The 19,010-nt window shown below is 43.4% G+C and overlaps 1 protein-coding gene across 3 annotated transcripts in view; it reads left to right on the top strand.

Moving 5' to 3' along the window:
* flnba (filamin B a) overlaps positions 1-19,010 on the top strand; it is a 72,612-nt gene that overhangs the window by 16,418 nt on the left and 37,184 nt on the right. For all 3 annotated transcript variants that reach the window (XM_020611216.1, XM_020611215.1, XM_020611217.1), the window contains exons 2-14: positions 10,734-10,843; positions 11,350-11,485; positions 11,600-11,697; positions 12,985-13,132; positions 14,703-14,821; positions 14,984-15,058; positions 15,607-15,769; positions 16,380-16,580; positions 16,699-16,836; positions 17,364-17,490; positions 17,764-17,900; positions 18,218-18,411; positions 18,511-18,624. In XM_020611216.1, the coding sequence (XP_020466872.1) occupies positions 10,734-10,843; positions 11,350-11,485; positions 11,600-11,697; positions 12,985-13,132; positions 14,703-14,821; positions 14,984-15,058; positions 15,607-15,769; positions 16,380-16,580; positions 16,699-16,836; positions 17,364-17,490; positions 17,764-17,900; positions 18,218-18,411; positions 18,511-18,624 (1,760 nt within the window). The remainder of the gene's footprint in view (positions 1-10,733; positions 10,844-11,349; positions 11,486-11,599; positions 11,698-12,984; positions 13,133-14,702; positions 14,822-14,983; positions 15,059-15,606; positions 15,770-16,379; positions 16,581-16,698; positions 16,837-17,363; positions 17,491-17,763; positions 17,901-18,217; positions 18,412-18,510; positions 18,625-19,010) is intronic.

The raw sequence follows: 19,010 nt of genomic DNA, 5'->3' as shown, positions 1-19,010 counted from the left end.
GTTAATGACAGGGCAGCACTGTGCTGGGTCCTTACCTCTCTGGTGGTTCTCATGATTTCATGTCTGTGTCAGACTTCTGCCTTCCTACTAAAACAGCTTTAATTTATGTTTAACTCTATTTTCATCTCTGCTGCTGGTGTTTCTCCATCTAGATGCTACTTGATGTTGGCACCTCGTTTGGTGTGTGTTGGCTACCAAGTACACACAAAACTAAAACAAACACTAGTATATCCAGGGTGTGATTCTGTTCATGTTTCATCAGTCAAAGATGTGGACACACTTTCCCGTTCAGTTCAATGAGAGTCCGTGTCCAAACTGGTGATCAGTATTTTTTTGTAAGCATGTATTAATTTGTTTCCATTACCAGTTATCTGCAGTCTTACATTAAGAAAATGAAACGTTGTTATGCAAATGAAGTTCTGTAGTAGCAGTAAGAACAAAGGTGAATGGCAAAGAACTGCTGCTCCCAATATCACTTTTAATCCAGATCTTAAAACCTCATATTGGATTTCTTTAAGGACACTTTTAAATTGATTTTGGCTTTTCAAAGTTTGCATGGTTCACAATTAGCCTTCAGTTTGAGTCTCTGTAAGATCCATGTCCTTTACATAGTTCATGAATGGTCCCCAGTCCTTTCTATGTGCATGTCGTTCTTCCCAGTGGGAGACTTGGCAGTATTAGCCTCGACTAGTGAGTGATAGTTGGGCTGTGAGTTTTTCTCCAGAACAGTGCAATAAGCTTTATAGCGTTTTAAAAAAAAAAAGACCCAGCTATTTGTTCATTCTTACTGCTATTTGAATCTGAATCTGTTTGCTAATCTAAAACCTATTGAATCTTTAGTAGTTTTTATTTTACTCAGCACAGTGGCGTTACAAATGTCAACTGTTTTGTGTCGCAAAAAATAGAACTTGATGTTTAAGAATCTCTCTTCACAGTTCTGCTGTGTTGAACAGTTCATCAACACTGTCCTCACTGGTGTTTGTCATTAGCCAAAATAGGCACCTGCTTGTTAAACGTTGGCCCTTAGCACCACCAGTGGTTTAAAAGCTCCTCGAGGTCCCGTTTGAAGGTGGATCTAACATGAGGCTTCTGGCTTCTGCTGACTTGGAGAAAGTGGCACATCTTTATCTTTGCACTTTGCACTATTTACATCCATTGAACTGTTAACTCAGTTTATTGTTTATCTTCTTATTCTGCACTATTTCATCCCATTTCATCCCATTGCACTAGTGTTCTATAAGCTTAATGCACCTTATCCATTACTGTATTTTAAATCTATAGTCTGTTGTATATTATACATTACCCTACATGTCTTACTGTAAATATCAGTTGTACATATCCATCGGTAAATTAGTTCCGAGTGTACACACTGTAGATACTGCGCACTCTGCACTTCTGGTTAGATGCTAAACTGTATTTCGTTGCCTTGTACTTGTACATGGGTAATGACAATAAAGTTGAATCTAATCCAATTTAATAAAAAAAAAAAAAACTTGGCAAGTAAAAAGTCCCTGTTGTGTTGGCAGACAATTTTGCTTATTTACTGATATTGGTGATAGTGAGACTTCTTCCTTTTTATCTAGTTAATGAGAGCTGGTTTTGGCAGTAACTAGGTCTGGACCTTAACCACATTTATGAACTTCCTGGCCCCTCATGAGCCAGGCCTCCTCTACCTACAGTAGGTCCTCCTGTCTCTTACAGATTCACCTCCTGAAGCAACATTGGGCACCTATGAGTTATTTTTCCCCCTCTTGGTTCGTTTACTACTTGGATTCTCTGTGAATGAGTCTGAACGCCATGAGAGCAAGGTTTTCTCAGGCTTTGATCTTCTCTCTTCATCTCCGAGTCCAACCAGTGACCAGATTAAAGAGAGAGAGAGAGACTCTGGATGTGGATCGCCCCTCATTAACCAAATCAAAGACATTACAAACCTCATGCCTTCTTCTCTGTGTCTGTAATCTGGGCTTTCTGGTGGGATCACCCCCTCTGAGCTGCTGGTGCATGACTCATGTGACTCTTATTACAGTGGCGCATCCTGCAGTGATGTCATCAGTGAAGCCACGCTCTGCCTGACTTCTGTGGAATTTTAAATTCTTAAACCTTGAACGTTTGCAGAGTTTCAGTTATCAGTCATTTTAAAATGGTGTAAAGCAAAACATTCAAACATCCAGATTAAATTTCTGCCTTCACCTCAGCAGTGGTGGCAAAGTGTGTAAAGCCACATTCTGAATAATGCTGATGTGACGATTTCTGAAAGTGTTTCCGTCCTGCTAATTCATACTCGGAATCAAACTAATCTTTTTTTTTTCTTACCCTTCCAACTGGCCTTATGGTTTTCACTATAAGATATGAAACTGCACTTGCTGTGTTTCTGCTTCTTTTTGAGCTCTTATAATTTCAAGTAAAACGATACGAGCGACTACAGTTTAAACCGTTTCCACAAGAGTTTGTCAGACTTTTGTTTGTTTTTCTGCACACTATCTTCACAAATCCAAATTATTGATGTTCTGTGACCTGTTTCTAGCACCGTTTCCTTGTCTTGTGTGGATTTTTTTTTAAATTTACACTAATTTATTCTGGATTTTCCTTTAATTTGTCATCATCTGTGCATTTGCCAGGTTGTCAGGTAAAAAGATATGGTGACATAGATTTCAACCTGGCAGGCTGTCTCTGCAAAAGAAGCACAGAGAGTTGGTTTTGTCCACTGATGATGATGATGATGGTCTTTCAGCAGCAGTAACGTCACACACCTGGAGACAAGTCTCTGCCTTTTCCTTGTGTGTTGAGTGTCAGATGTTAGTGACTGGACAGTAGCTTGAAGAGGCTCCCTGCTGTGTGTGTTCAGTGTGTAGGGAGACAGACTGGGGGCTCTGTGTGTGTGTGGTTTCTGTTACTTTGTCACTGTCTGCCGGGTACATGGAGGGTGTGTGGTGAATTGGGGATTTGGTGGGTGTGGTTATGATCTCACTGCTGAGGAATGTGCGTGTCTGTGCACCATGGGTCAAACCAACTGAACAAACACACACACAGTAGCTTTACATCCTGTTTACAGCTGCAGGCACCTTGTTTCCCCCTCTTTAAAAAAAGCGTTTCCACCCAAAATTCACTTTCACATTCCTTTTTGTCTTTTAAGGTGCTTTACTTAAGATTTTACACATTGTCGGACAGACAAAGTGAACATGGGACGTGGTGTCTCGGCTACACTACCCCCCTCCATGACACTCAGCTGCCTACAGCCCTTCTGTTGTTATTCCAGCTCTTCTTTTTTAATTTATCTTTGTACTCCCATAATGTCAAACATTGGGAACAATTCCTATTGTGACCTTCCGGAGTCAAAAGCTGTGTTGCTACAAACAGTGAACTACTGTCACCTGGCAGAAGTCAGCTCACCTGGAGGCAGGGTGCGACTTAGTGTATGTGTTTACATTGGACTGAGCTTGTTGTAGCAGAGCGGGTGTGCCACCCTGATAAGAAACATTTAAAAAGGGTGTTAAATGTTTTGTATTAAATCAACCAAAGTGAAGTCAACATCCAAACTGTGATGAGAAAGTTCCTCGGTGGTTGAAATGTTTCTTTGAAACAGCCACCAGGTATAGTCTCTTAACACAGCATTTCATTCTAGGTTGTGTGATAAACTTGAAAAATCTCAATCTGTCCTCCACGTATTTTTAAAAAGATGTCCCATGTCTGCCAACTGGAGCAACATGCATCAGGATCATACTGTGGTCTGTGTATAAGACGTCACTAGATGAAAAAGCCATTGTTAATCTAGAGCAGACGACTACAGACAGGTGACAAACTAAAGGAAAACCCAACATAACGATTCTCAGTGAGGTGCTGGGCCACCACATGCCACCAGAACAGCTCCACCTTGGCCTGAACTCTCCTGGAGGGATGGTGTTTGGTGTTTTGGTGATGGTGGTGGAGACGCCATCTAACATGTTGCTCCCACATCTCCCATAGCTGTTCAACTGGGCTCAGACCTGGTGACAGCATCTGATTCAGTGACCCCCAGTGCCCTGTAGATGCAGGCACTGTCATCCTGAAGGAGACCACTCCCATCAGGAAGGTCTTGTTTCATCACAGGATAAAGGTGAGCACTCAGAACAGCGTTGTATTGGTTTGCAGTGAGCCCTCCCTCTAAGGGGACGGGTGGACCCAAACCATGCCACCCCTCCCCCCAAAGCAAACACAACCACTGAATCCCCTCTAATTTGTGACCTGTACATACCTGAGCACAGACAACACTGTGTCTCACCACCAGACATACTAGGTGCCATGTGTACAGCCTGAGACGAGAAGGCATGAGTCAGTGTTGGCTTGAAAGTGTCCCACATACAGTAGGTTGTTGGGAAAAGCCCTGGAGGCCTGTTGACTTCATTGGTTTGAGAGCATTTTGTCTAATTGTTTATTTTCTTGACCTGGTCTATCATTTACCTTGTTGTCAGTGTGAGCTAATGAACCACAGCACTTGTTATAAATTGGTTAGTAGTTTATTGCTTTTGCCTGGATTGGTTTTCAGACTGTTGGAACCACAGAGCAGGAAGGTCTGTAGTCTGCTTCTGGCTCATTACGTAACTTGTTGTAGCAGAGCGGGTGTGCCACCCTGATAAGAAACACATTTAGTCCCAACCCATTTCACCTTTACACACACACTTGCTTTATCTTTTCTGCTTCTACACATTGAGTCAGTCATTGTTTTTCCCAATGCAAACCTAAACCCTCCCAGCCCACATTAGTCTCTGTGTTGTCTGGGTGTTGTTGTATCTCCATAGCAACAGGTCGGCAAATCAGCAGATATCGGCAGGAATAGCGGCTGCTCGACATGCTCAGACACCGTTGGTCTGACGCAGATCCAGGCTGAATGAAACAGGGACCTTTTGTGAATGGATCTGTGGACAGATAAATCTCTGAATGAAAGGGCAGGGGAGTCGAGGCAAACCTCCCTGTGAGCTTGTAATGGTTGTAATATGTTACCGTTTAAAAGTGAGCACTGCTACAGTAGGTGTAGGTCAGTAGATACAAACCTGTAGGAGACGGTGGACAGTGTAAAAATCAACTTGGCACGCTCACTGTAACTATGTAATGGTGACACTGTTTCTAGATGACTTCAAACTGTAATAAAATGTCTGGTTACAGCTGACGGAGAGAGAAAACGTGCAGGGAGGGGAAGGTAGCTGTGGGGGTTGTGTGGTTGTACTAACTGGTACTGTACCATATGTATCTGTAGCTAAATCTTTGGTTTAAACCAGGAACCGTCTGATCAAGATTATGAAGCTGACCTGACTTTTTGTGCCTCCCAACACTGTTTGATACTCAGTACTACAGACACATTTAGGTTGGTTAGGTTTTATATCCCACTGTTGGCTTGTCCCCCATTAAATGACCATAAATGCAATGCACTGGCTATAGTACAAGCATTAGTTTTACAGTCCTCTGTTGACCTAAAGCCACCTGCCATGCACAGTGTTGTCTGAAGCATTTGTGGGTCATTAGTTTTGCAGAACAGATTTAGTTCTATTTGTACAAATGTGTCACCACTATTGATATTTTAACAGTCAAAAAATCCACTCAGTCACTTTAAGGTGTGAAGATATGACTGATGGTATTTATCATCACCTGCCCAGGTGTGTGTTTGCACGCTGGACATTTATGGCTGTGTGCTTTGGATCAAATCCAGAAGTAAGACCGCATCAGCGCTGTCTGTCGACTTCTCCCTGTATAAAACATTGCAGATGCTTCTTTTAAAAAGACTGTTGTCCCTTTCTGCTATAGGAACTTACTGACCTGTAAGGGAATTTGTCCCAGGTTTGGCTTTTGTTCCACTGCCCTCCCCCAGCTTTGGGGATGAGTCCCAGTACCTATATTTGCAGGCATGATTAACAAACATGTGGTTGTTGACTTGTTTGTCTGTTCAGCTGTATGTGAGGAGCTCAGCCTCATGTAAAAATGAAGTTCTACCAGAGTACGGGTATGAGAAGCTCCGATATGTATTAAGGAGAACTGGATTACAAGATGGCGCCCGACTCATTATTCAGTGACACATCCTCTGAAAAAAATTCCTCTATCAAGATTCGATCATAACCCTTATCCAGATGTTCTGCACGCTTCAGTGTTTTTTTGGACCCATGTGTCGAGCCAAGACTCCCACCTGCCAAGCGGCCGGCTTCCAGGTGGCTCCCCACACATATGGATGGGATAAAATAAAATGGATCAAATTCAGATAACAGAGTCCTTTCGTGCTTCGTGTGATGACGTTGTAGTAATGCAGTTTGGCCGACACATTTGCTTCATATTCGCTCCAGGTTACGGCTTGTTAAGTTCCTGTGGTGGAAAAACATTATTCAGTGAAGTCGCACAATGGAAAGGTCGGGCTTTAAACAGCAGGAAACAACGCAGCAGGTTATTAGTGCTGTAACACACACTTAAACAGACCTCACCTGAGAGGTGGAAGCTGTGAATTTCACAAATACACTTGTCCTGGATTTGTTGCTTTCTCCTGCTTCATCACAGATTTGGCTGGTTGAACCTTTTCTCTTTTGCCCCATAGCTCTGCCTCTTTCTCACGTTGTTTTGTTCATTTTGTCGCCCTGTGGGAACAATAGGCTACCATGGCGACAGCCTCGTTACTCACAAGACTGTCTCAACAATGACACACACACACACACACACACACACACACACACAGAGTCGGCGTTTAGTTCCCACTTTGGATTGGTTGGATTAAACAGACAAAAAGCAATGATTTAAGGTTAAACATTTCAAATTAGAGAATAACTTAACCCGAAGTTAAAGTACTGTGCAGGTTTTAGGCACTAACAGTAAACTCTTCATAATTCTGTGAATAGTTTTTGTTATTTAACTTCATACAAAGTGCAGTAAATAGTAAAAACCCCAAAACAGTACTTGCTGTGACCCCCTTTGCCTTTAAACCAGCACCAGGTCTTCTCAGTCCACCTGCACACAGTGTATCCAGGTCCTTGGGAGATCCGTTGCTCCAGCATCTTAGAGAACCTGCCACAGTTCCTCTGTGGGTTCAGGCTGTCTCAGTGTCTTGTCTCTTCATCTGATCCCAGACTGACTCCATGATGTGGGGGCCAGACCAACTGTAGCAGGACTCCTGGTTCTTCTTGTTCTTTATGACTCTGGTTGGATGTTTGGGCTCGTTGTCAGGCTACAGGATGAATAAGGGACAGATCAGACGCCTCCCTGGTGGTGGTGTCTAATAAATAGGAAAAACTCTCCATGTCGCTAAATGGCACTAAAGCAACTATTCCCAACTTCAATATCAAGGCCCTGTAAGGGATCCTGGATATTAATAGCATAGCAAAGCAGGATACAAGCACTGAAGCGCTTTAGACCTTGTGGCTCTTAAAATTAAAGTTGTCATCACAGCTTATGGCCTCAGTGTTTACAGGAATTGTGAGGAATTCAAATAAACAACCTTTTTCTTCTCACATTGTTGTTGGAAAGGATTTTTAACTCCCTTATTTCACAAGAATATCAGCTTGGTTAGAATAAGTATTCTGTTTGGTTTAACAGAGATACCTGGTGGGCCCTCACATTTGTCTTGGTACATCTCAGGGGCTCTGAGCTACCAGGTTGGAAACCACCGCTCTGATCTTTACTTCATGTTATTTCTTTATTTGTATCTTATTCAGATAAAACAGTGAGAAGATGACACATTGACCCACAGACTAATGCAACAGGTGACAGTGCATCAAAATTAGAATTGGCTTTGCTTCACAAACCAAAGGGGTTGGGGATATTTTTGCGTAGTTTAAACCAGCTGTTTAAGTTAAACAATTAGCTGCTTAAAATGACAAAAGTATCAATTCAGAGATAAAATCATAATTTTAATTCCTCTTTGATGCATCAACTAAACAACAGTGCCATAGCTACTACTGCTACTACTTCAGCTGGTTCGAGAAAAGGAAGTGTTTGGTTTAGTGACTAATCTGTGTGAAGCTGCTCAGCTATGGGTGGTGTCCCCTTTGTGTGTGGGCAGGGTTAAGGCCGCTGACTAGTGTAGAGCACTGACAGGATGTTTGCTGATAGGCGACGCACACACACTCTCACACAGGTGTGGCAGAGAGGAAGAGAAAGGAGGGAGGAAATACTTGACAGTGGGATGAAAAAAGAGGTAAAGTCACAGAGAGATTGGAGTGGGAAACGACAAAACAGGTGGAGGGTGAGAGGAGGCATGGGAGTGAAAATGTGCAAAGGCAGGGAAACGAGAGTTACACAACTAATAGGAGTGTGTCAGGTCCTACAAAAGGAGTGTATAAAGCAGGATGTCGCAACCTCTGCTCTGGATTTTTGCAGAGAATGTTAACACACACACACACACACACAATCATTACAGTGTTGTCACCCATGGGTGAGGCCACCTCCCAGAGCTCCACCTAAGCCTGAGCTGCTGAGACATGTTTGGACCACAGCTGGGCCATTGCAGCAGAGCTGGATGACACGGCTCATGTCTGCTGAGCACACCAGTACCCCGGTGGTGAAAGTCAGCCTGCAGACACACAGGTGCATAAGCAAGAAGGCACAAACGTTATTTGGCCCAAGACTGTTCAATGATATAGTGACACAACTAGAATTACAATGAAATAGACAGTGAACCTACAGCACAGTGCAAGGGTTCCTGCAGCATTTTGCAGTGATGAACCTGATGTCAACAGTGCCTCTGTTTTTTATTATTTAAATATATAAACTTAGTCTTTATGGGAAATGAGCATCAATGGTCCAGCAACACAGCACAGGGCATGTATTGAATGACAGAGTAGACTGTTTTAACTGTCGTGAGGTTACAGTAACGAGACAAAGTGCATCGATTCTGTCAGATTCAGCTCAACGGGATTGATCGACCCGATTAACTTCATAGAAATTAATCAGAGCAGCATGTCACAGTCATGGTCAGCCCGGCACCTTGCATGGGATCTCGCTTCCCTTAGTGTGTGTGTGTGTGTGTGTGTGTGTGTGTGTGAATTACATGTGCACTGAATAAATGCAGTCGTGTGAACATGTGCTAACCATTTCCTGAAACCCTGAGAAACCCTGCCATGTGCTTGTCCCTGCTTCCAGTCTTTGCTAAGCTAGGTGCCGAGCCACCTCTGTACTGCACACAGAAATGAAACGGGGGGTGTAGGGTTGGTAGGGCACAGTATGTCCATGACAAGTTTAAGGAAAGCTAAAATATTCCTATAAACAGTTTGGCTTGTTACAACAAGGAAACCATCTGGCTAGCACACTATACCTGTTTCATGCACTAGCTGGTGAGGAAGGTATTATACACTAAGATAAACAAAGGCAGCCTGTTTGGCACTCATGTAGTCTGTTGTTTGGACAACTAATATACAATTGTCTTTGCTGATTTGTATTGTTTTACTGGATTACGAGCTCCTTTGTGCTGTCAGTCACACTTTGCTCTGTCGGTTTATTTTATTTATTTATTTCAGTCCTTGCTGTCAATTAAACATTCATCTTATATACATTAATTCCTTAACATACCCTTAAATAAGACTGAAAAGCATATTTGTCATAAGTTTAAATTAACAAATGTAAACATGTTCAAAACAAACAAACCACATTCCATGTAATATTCATAAACACAAGGCCATGTTACAAGCTTTTGGTTGCAAAAATGATTCTGTAATAATCTGGTTTCCCTGTGTCTTTTTTACATATTTCATTCCACCTTTGTGTTTCTAACAATAATGAAACAAAAATCCTCACCCGCACTGTAGGATTGGAAACAAATTGTTAGTACTGGAGAGAGAGAGAAGTAGACAGGGAGATTAAAAATGGCTGGAATGCTTTGCTCTGAAATCTGTGCGAGTTGAAGATTAGCTAATGTTGCGTCCTGCGTGTGTGTGTGTGTGTGTCTGGTGTGAGACACCAGCTGGTACTGCACAGTGATGTCTGAGTAATGAGAAATGCAAAGCAGCAGCGCTCTGTTCTGCTGAAAGAGGTCAAATATTTATATGCACAGTGAGCTGGGAGCAGGCTTGTCACTCTGGATTAGACTAATTATTATTTGAGTCTGAAGTAAAGTAAAGTGTGAGATGGGGGAGCTAAAGTTCAGAAAATTTAATCTTATTGACTGTAATAACTGAAATACACATGCTAATAACTCAGCTTGATATCATTTTATTTCCATGCCCTTCATCATATGCAGTCATGTTCAGTGTAACTGAGTTTAATTGCGGAGCAGGCTGTTACGGTATGTGACCTTCGGAGCACAAGCAAAAGCATGCAATGTCCATATTAGGTCATACTGATATTTATTCTATAAGCTTCACAACTATATGGTAATGAATAAATAACTATAAATATCCCCAAACTAAAAAGACATAACAGAATAAAAATATAAATACCTGTGATGAAGTGTGAAGTCTGACTGCAGGTCCAGGTCTGAGAGTGACAGTTTCACAGGCAGGTTGAGTGTACAGATGTTCTAAAGGCAGCAATGAACAGCTGGAAATCATGGTATGATAGGTATGATTTTTTTTTTTTTTCCTACCTGATCTTTATTTGTTTCAGTAGAATATGAAAATCACCCTAGAAAGACTTTAAATGTGGCATCATGAGATTGTTGGAGTGGGAAACCTTCATGTCCTGCGTTTGGAAGATCTGAGGGTTTTTTCCTTGAAGTAATACTAGAAGTATTATTTTGTCAGTGAGAGTAGAATGTCAGTCTGATGTAGAGTCTTTCTGTTTCTCTCCTTCAGACTCTAAAGCCATTGTGGATGGGAACCTGAAGCTGATCCTGGGTCTGGTCTGGACTCTGATCCTGCACTACTCCATTTCCATGCCAGTGTGGGAGGGCGAGGGAGAAGAGGTAACATCCAGCTGACGAAGGCTGCAACCACTGATTATATTCAGTCTCGATATTCAGACTTAAAAACAGTTTCTCACTTTCTACAAACATGTGATGCCCGTCACACCCCAACAAAACACAAGATGACCTGTTGAAATTGCTGGTGTCCAACCACTAGACCAAACATAAATAGATCAAGTTTAATGTCAGTTACAACAGAGAAAAGCAGCAAATCTTCACAGTGGAACTTGGATTTTTCAACAGTTTTGCTAGAAAATGTCCCTAATAATGAATTTAATGTTGCTACAGGTACATTTTGTTTTGATTGACAGGAGCATAAAGTATTTGTTTATTCTGCTTGCTCTGCTCTGTTTGTCTGCAAACAAAGTTTAGGTTTGTTTCAAAAATAGACCCAAAGTAACAAAATTGGAATTAAAAATTGGCAATGAGCAGCATGTGGTGTATAGTGACTACACAAAGGCTGACCTCTGTTAGAAGCTGACTGCATTGTTGCTTTTTGTGTTCAGGCAGAGTCAAAGACTCCTAAGCAGCGTCTGCTGGGCTGGATCCAAAACAAAGTCCCGGATATGCCAATCAACAACTTTAGCCAGGACTGGAGGGATGGCAGGGCACTGGGAGCACTGGTGGACAGCTGTGCACCTGGTATGCTGTGTGTGCGTGTGTGTGTACTGTATGTGAGGCCAAGGTTTACAGTGTTTTCCATTAAATATACTAGTATTGATCTGGAAATACTGTTCTCTTTTCTGTCATTTGCAGGTCTGTGTCCAGACTGGGAGACCTGGGATCCAGTCAAACCAGTGCAGAATGCCAGTGAAGCCATGCAGCTAGCTGACCAGTGGCTTGGCATCCCGCAGGTTAGATTCCCTGCTGCTCTACACTGCTCAGTTTTTTTTCAGTGTGGCCACTTCAGTAATCAAAGTAAAGTTTTTCCTCGTTTTGTTTTGGTTTGACCTAAAATATGTAACGGTTATTGCAATAGGAATAAGAAAAATAAATAAAGGTCAAAGGTCGCCAGCAGCATGTCACACAAACCGCTGTGTGGAGGAGGAAACTGACTGAACCCGACTTGTTTGCAGCCAAGAGGATGCATCAAGCTGAAACGGGAATGTCCACCAATGAGTTCTATTCCCAGGAAGTAATTAAGAAAGAGTTTGTCACTTTTAAAATGGTACTAAGTTTGTTTTTTGATTGGTTTAGAGGTTCTTGTAACAAAATCAGTTTCTTTGCAGATATTCAAACTCATTTTTGTCCATGTGAAAAGTCTTAAAGACATAAAAAAAAAATTACCCCAGCAATAATTATGAAACTTTCTTTTCTTATTTTATGAATTCAGAATTGAGTGTTCGCATCATATCTGCATTATTGTGTTTGCTGTCAGGCAGCTGACACCCACAGACTTCACTGTCACACCCATGACAGTAATCTAGGACATGATTAATGGCTGAGAAAGTAGCTGATGGCAGTTGTTTTTAAAAGCCATTAGCCTGAGAAGCAGAATGACTAAGCAAAAAAACTGAACATAATGTGAGCTGAAAGAAAAGAGCAGCGACTGCACAACACAGGTGTGACACAGTTCAGTGTCCCGGACCGAGCCGAGTGTCGTCCACGACTTCATTTCCACCTTAAATCATCTCTCACCTTCTGTCACTTCACACCTATGCCCTGGTTCTCACTGCCTCTGTAAAGGCCATAAAGAGCTTGGGCTGTTAAAATACCTATACATCATACACTATATGGCCAGCGGTATGTGGACACCTCCGCATTTGGGTTGTTTTGGTCTGTGCTGTTTTCCCTGGTTTGAGCTCCTTGGTTTCATAGAAGGGAAATCTTAACGCTGCAGTGTACAGTGATATTTAAGTCAGCTGTATTCTTCCAACATTGTGGCAACAATTTGTGTGTCCCCCTCCCCTGTTCCAACATGATGGTGCCTCTGTACACAGAGCCCTGACCTCAACACCGTCCCACACCGTTGGGGTGAGCAGGAGAGCCTGTGAGCCGGGCCTCATCACCAGCATCACTGCTAAACCTCAGGGAGTGCTCCTGGGGTTCAATGGGAGTAAATCTCTGCAGCCAGGTTCCAGTGTCTGGGGGGAAACCAGAAACGGGGTTGACATCAGATTTCTCTGTGTATTCACGCGCAGGTGATAGCTCCAGAGGAGATCATTGATCCCAGTGTGGACGAGCAGTCGGTCATGACTTACCTGTCCCAGTTCCCCAAAGCCAAACTGAAGCCAGGAGCTCCACTGAAACCCAAGCTCAACCCCAAGAAGGCCCGCGCATATGGACCAGGTACCACCACGCACATTGACGCACTCTTAGTCAGTTTATTAGGTACACCAAGCTAAAACTAAATCAGTCTAATCCAACAATCCTGCGGTGACTCATGAAGGTGACAATGTTCCGTTTGTGTTCAGACTGTTTCAGAGATGATGATTCACTTGTATGATCGCTGTAGTTTGTGCGGCTGTTGAACTGCACTGCATTATACACAGAGGGTTTTCCATTATTTAGCTAAATAAATGGTAAATGGACTGTATGTATATAGCGCTTTTATGCACTGGCCAAAGCGCTTTACAGGGAGATTATACACCATTCACACACACACACACACACATTCACACACCGATGACGACAAGGCTGCCACACAACAGTGCTAGTCAAGCCACCGGGAGCAATCTGGGGTTCAGTGTCTTGCTCAGGGACACTTAGGCATGTGGGGAGACCGGGAGTCAAACCACCGACTTGCTGGTCAGAAGACGATTGCCCTACCTTGTGAGCCACAGCCACCCCAACTTCACCCCCAATCCAATGGGGTGGACAAAATAATAGTAACACCAGTCGATTCACTTTATAGGTTGAAATATTACAGCAGTTCAGCAGCAAACGGTGTCGATATCCAAGAAAAAGCACTAGCATTATTCTCACTGAGCTCAGCCTCGTTTTCAAAAGAGACCTGAGAACAGCAAACAGTGAGTCATCATTTTGCTGCATACATTAACACAGTGTTTTTACAGAGCCGCCTGGTTGTTGACTGAATGACACAAAGCTTCTTTGTTTGTGACATGTTGGCTAGTGGTAACACTAGGTTGTCTCACAATCTGAGGAAGTGAGCAGCTGTTGGTGTGAACAATGGGCTACACAAACACACAGATTGTCGAGGTCATCCCTCGACCTCAGACTTGGGCTGTAAGCCTGAGGAGGAAATACCTGGAAATGGCTACAGAGGCAACACACACAAACACACACTCATGACTGCTTGTAGCTCTGCCTCCATTAGACCGTCTTCACACCAACAGCGCAGCTTCAGACGATGCATCCGGTCCCTCTGCACTGCCAGACTGGGTGCACGTCCTGATGCACAGAGCCTCAGTAAGAAGTACAGAGCTGTTGATCCTGGGTCAGTTTTTGCTACAAAGCAACAACATTGTGTGGTAAAGCGGAGCTCAGATTGTCACTGGGAAAACTTTTCCTGTCTCATAATATCAGAAAGTGCTGCTCAGTGTTTTGATGTCTAAGAAACCTTTAAACTCATGGATGTCCTCAGTTATGTTTAAGCTCAGTGACACTTGGTATTGAGGTTTTTAGGGTCGGGCATTTTCATTATCACTTAATCTGATGATTCTGCCTTTTTTTGATTATCTGTATACATTTTTTTAAAGTAAAATATGCCCATGACAGTTTCCTGGAAACCTACAGTAATTTGCATTTCTCAGTTGGGCACCATCTTTCCTAGCCGCCCCTTTTTCAGAAGCCCGTCACTCATCACAAATCTGTATTTACTGTTTGTGGGTGTGTGGATTTTAGTTTGGATTAAATATACAGATTTACAGATACAACTGTTTGTTGTCTTCCTCTGAAGGTATTGAGCCAACAGGGAACAGGGTGCTGCGTCCTGCTGTGTTCACAGTGGACACGTTCAGTGCAGGTCAGGGTCAGGTCACCGTCTACCTGGATCACCCAGACGGCACCAGAGAGGAGGTACGCACTGAAACCTCCTGCTTTCTCCTCCTCGACCTCTCATCATATCACAGTAGTCGCCTCCCTTCTGTGTGCAGTTTACCTGTGAACCCTGGTTACTATATAGTACATGACTCTTCATAATAAAAACCTGGCATCTGTCTGTGTGTTTGTACTGATCAGCTGAAGCCAGAGCCCAACGAGGGCAAGAAGACCTACAGTGTTAGCTATGTTCCTCAAGTCATGGGAACTCACAAGGTAAACTCACGTTTTTCTGTAAACGCATAACAGTAAAATAAATGAGAGGATTATGTTGCTTCCAGTACATTTCACTGAGTGTTCGTCCATATATGTTTTAAAAAATATGTTGTATCAAGGGAATAATCTTTAGTTTACGTCGTCACTAGATAACTGGACGTGATGGGAGAGGCATTGGGCGGTTAGGAGTGACTTGTAGTGTCAGTTTGAGTCTCACTAGACCAGCTAGGCTGAAAATGCATTAGGGGGGGTAGTTGTTCTTTGCCCTTGTTATCTGAGTTTAAATCATGCACCCTAAAACCCATTAAAATGACCTTAAGACAAAACTTTGATTTGATGGAAAAATGGATTAAGGCTAATTAATCAATGACTTAATTTTATCTTTTTCCATGTTTACCTGAGCAGACTTTAAAGTTTTATTAAAGCTGAAAGAGGTTGAAAGGATTATCATTTTATTAATGAATGTAAAGGTAAAGGATGGCGGAAAGAAAAACCCTCTGATTTAAATTCCAGAAAGACTCTGGATAACTGTCGTGTTTGTCTGGCAGGTGACGGTGTTGTTTGCAGGCCAGCAGATTCCTAAGAGTCCGTTTGAGGTGAACGTGGACAAAGCGCAGAGTGATGCCTCCAAAGTCACAGTCAAAGGCCCGGGAATCGAACCTCTGGGCAACGTCACCAACAAACCCACCTACTTTGACATCTACACAGCAGGTGAGAGAAGTCAGAGGCACACACAACCTCTCAGGGTGCTTCACAGAGTGTAAACCATCTACACTCATTTGTCAGAGCAACATTTCATCCGTTTCCAGCCACAAGCCTAATTAGTTCTTTGTTTCTTGTTGAAGCCTGTTGTCGATGATTAAAATCCAATTTTGGTTGTTTAGCTTTTACAGCCATCGCCCGCAGCCGCAGGTTTTCAAGAGGTTTGAGGTCATGTTTTTCACAGTAGAAAGAGCCTTAATGTCACCTGCAAACTATTTACATTTTAAATAATGTTCTTATCACCTTTTGTCCTAATAAAATCAAAATATTTCCAGCTGCTGAATGCCGGCACTTCCATCCTCCAAGCTGGCTCACTGCTTATGGTGCTGCTAAATGACATGTAGTGACGTGTGCACGCACGGCGACTCCGAATATTAAACTTTTTACACTACTTGTTACTGGGGGAAGTAATATTGTCACAGTTCCGCATTTGCGACTTACACTAATCGCCGTGGTTTACTATTTTGAAAATTGAGGTTTTACTCTTTGGTTTCCCATAGTTGTACCTTGCCGATTGAGTTGTTGAGTAAGTTTCTTCTCGTTTACGTCTTCTCTGTAGGAGCCGGAACAGGAGATGTGACAGCCATGATCAGAGACCCTCAGGGCCACCAGGACAGCGTGGAGGTGATGATTGAGGATAAAGGTGACAGCATGTACCGCTGCACCTACCAGCCCACCCAGGCTGGACCACACACAGTCACCGTGAATTTTGGAGGAATGGGGGTCCCCAAGAGCCCCTTCAGTGTGGACGTGGGGCCGGGTGAGTGTCTTCAGCTTCACCACATCAGTGAATTGTTCACATAGAATGTCGGTAACCATGACCCCATCTGAGCTCACAATTCTTTTGTGTGTGTGTGTCTCCTCTCTGGCTTGTCCAGCCAGCACACCAGCAGCGTGCAAGGCAACGGGTCGGGGTCTCCAGCCATCAGGGTTGAGGGTGAAGCAGGTTGGTGACTTCAAGGTGGACACCAGGAACGCCGGCAGTGGAGACCTGAAGGTGGTCGTCAAGGGACCCAGTGAGTGCAGTTAGCTCTGAGGCTTTAACGTGAACATCTGGGTTCTGGTCCAGAAGACAGAAGAAGGAGAACCTCTTACAAAATAATATTAGCCACCACCTAAATGTGATGCAAATTTTGAGAAAAGCAGGCAAATGAAAACTCATAAATGTGTGTGGGAAACTTTATCATGTGTATAAAGTCTCCTCGTTGCTCCACACAGATCAAGTCACATTCTCCATGCTTCCATCCAGCTTTGCTGCATTTTCCTCCTCAATATGCCAACTTTTCCTCCTTACCCAAACATAAAAACTTTTTTGAATTGTTTCAGTGTTTTTTTTAAATATCAAGAGCATTTGTTTTTGATGGCCTTGCTGACTAAGCTAATGCTGCTTGTACTGTAAGAACGTTCCAGTGAAGAAGCTTGCTCGCACTAGTTTAGCTTAGCCTGTCACATGATTTGGTGGTAAACAGGAATTTTTTCCAAAATGTTCTTTTAGCTGAGATTTATGGTCTGATAACTCGGGTGTGTGTGTGTGTGTGCGCAGAAGGCATCGAAGAGCCGGTGAAGCTGATCTCCAGTCAGGACAGCGTATACTCCTATGAGTATTTTCCCAAAAGTCCTGGCAAACACTCAGTCTCCATCACCTGGGGGGGGCAGCACATCCCCAAGAGGTGAGCTCTAAACTGTGTGTGTGGATGACAAAGTGTGTTGGACACAGTCAGGGAATATGTTTTGCTAGAATGATATTTCCTCCCTCTAACAGAGGAGCACCGAAGCTGCTATGGAAACACGTCACTAAAAGTTTCTGTTGGTCACTTTGTGCTGCTTTGTCCTTTCATTTGTTGCCCCTCTGTGCGCATTACGTCACAACAACAACAGCCACAGAGCAGTGGATTGTGTGAATTTACTCATTTTGATGGTGCTGCTCTCTCTCACTCTTTCAGCCCATTCGAAGTGGCGGTGGGTCAGGAGGCGGGGCCTCAGCAGATCAGGGCCTGGGGTCCTGGTCTGGAGGGAGGCGTTGTGGGTAAACCTGCCACCTTCATTGTGGAGTCCGTCGGCACTGATGTCGGAGTGTTGGGTGAGTCACCTGCTCCCAGACTTTTCCTATCATCAGACTCTGATAGTTACGTCTCAGGTAAACTTTACTGAAATCATAAGTTTATCAGTTTAATAATTTTGTATCACAGCCTCCAGTATTTGGACCAAATAACCGGCAAAAATAAAATCAGTAAGCCTCTACTTCTGTGAGCCCATTATATTTGGAAAGCCTTTCATACCTGCTGCTCCTCTTAGTTTAGGTTGTATCTGCATGAATGGATTTGTTAAGATGCTAGAGAGGATTCAGACGTGACTGAACCACAGTCCTACGTCTCATCTGACCTGCTGTGTCTTCAGGTTTTGCCATCGAGGGACCTTCCCAGGCTAAAATCGAGTGCGAGGACCAGAATGACGGGTCATGTGATGTCTGTTACTGGCCGACAGAGGCCGGCGAGTACGCTGTCCATGTGACCTGTGACGAGGAGGACATCGAACACAGCCCATTCATGGCCTACATCGTCCCTGACGATGGCAGCAGTGACGCAAATAAGGTCAGTAAGACACAAAATTCCACCGATGTTGAGATAAAAGACTTGAGAGTCAAGTTTAGATCTCGAATTGAAAATAATCACCTGGTTATGTGGTTGCAGGTCAAGGCTTTTGGGCCGGGGCTAGAGAAGAGCGGCCGCCTGGTCAACCAGCCCACTGAGTTCACTGTCAGCGCTAAGGATGCTGGGAAAGGACCTCTGAAGATTGCTGCTCAGGTGAGACACAGACATCAGTGTCTTAATAAGGACAAAGAACAAGTCATCAAAACATAGATTATTCAGTGCTGGGGTGAAGATTAGGTTTTAGGCAAGTGGTCTCTAGGAAATGAATGTATGTCAGTGTAAAGTCCCCTAAAGTGGTGAAAACACAACACTGACCATGACAGAGTTCTGTAATACCAGCAGTGTTATGTATTGTATGGCTGCAGGTCAGATTATTTTCATGCTATTACTCACAGAACCACAGGACTCTGCCTGACCACATGTCTGTAATGTAAATGTGAAGGGTTGCTGTTTAACTGAGCTGTGTTGCTGTTACACTCTGAGCTAAGTGACCTAAATTCAGCTGTGGCTGGGAAAGGAGCAGCCGCCACCCCACGCAC

This window comes from Monopterus albus, unplaced genomic scaffold, assembly GCF_001952655.1.
Source record: "Monopterus albus unplaced genomic scaffold, M_albus_1.0 scaffold110.1, whole genome shotgun sequence".
Lineage (NCBI taxonomy): Eukaryota > Metazoa > Chordata > Actinopteri > Synbranchiformes > Synbranchidae > Monopterus > Monopterus albus.
This window is presented reverse-complemented; position numbering and strand designations above follow the sequence as displayed.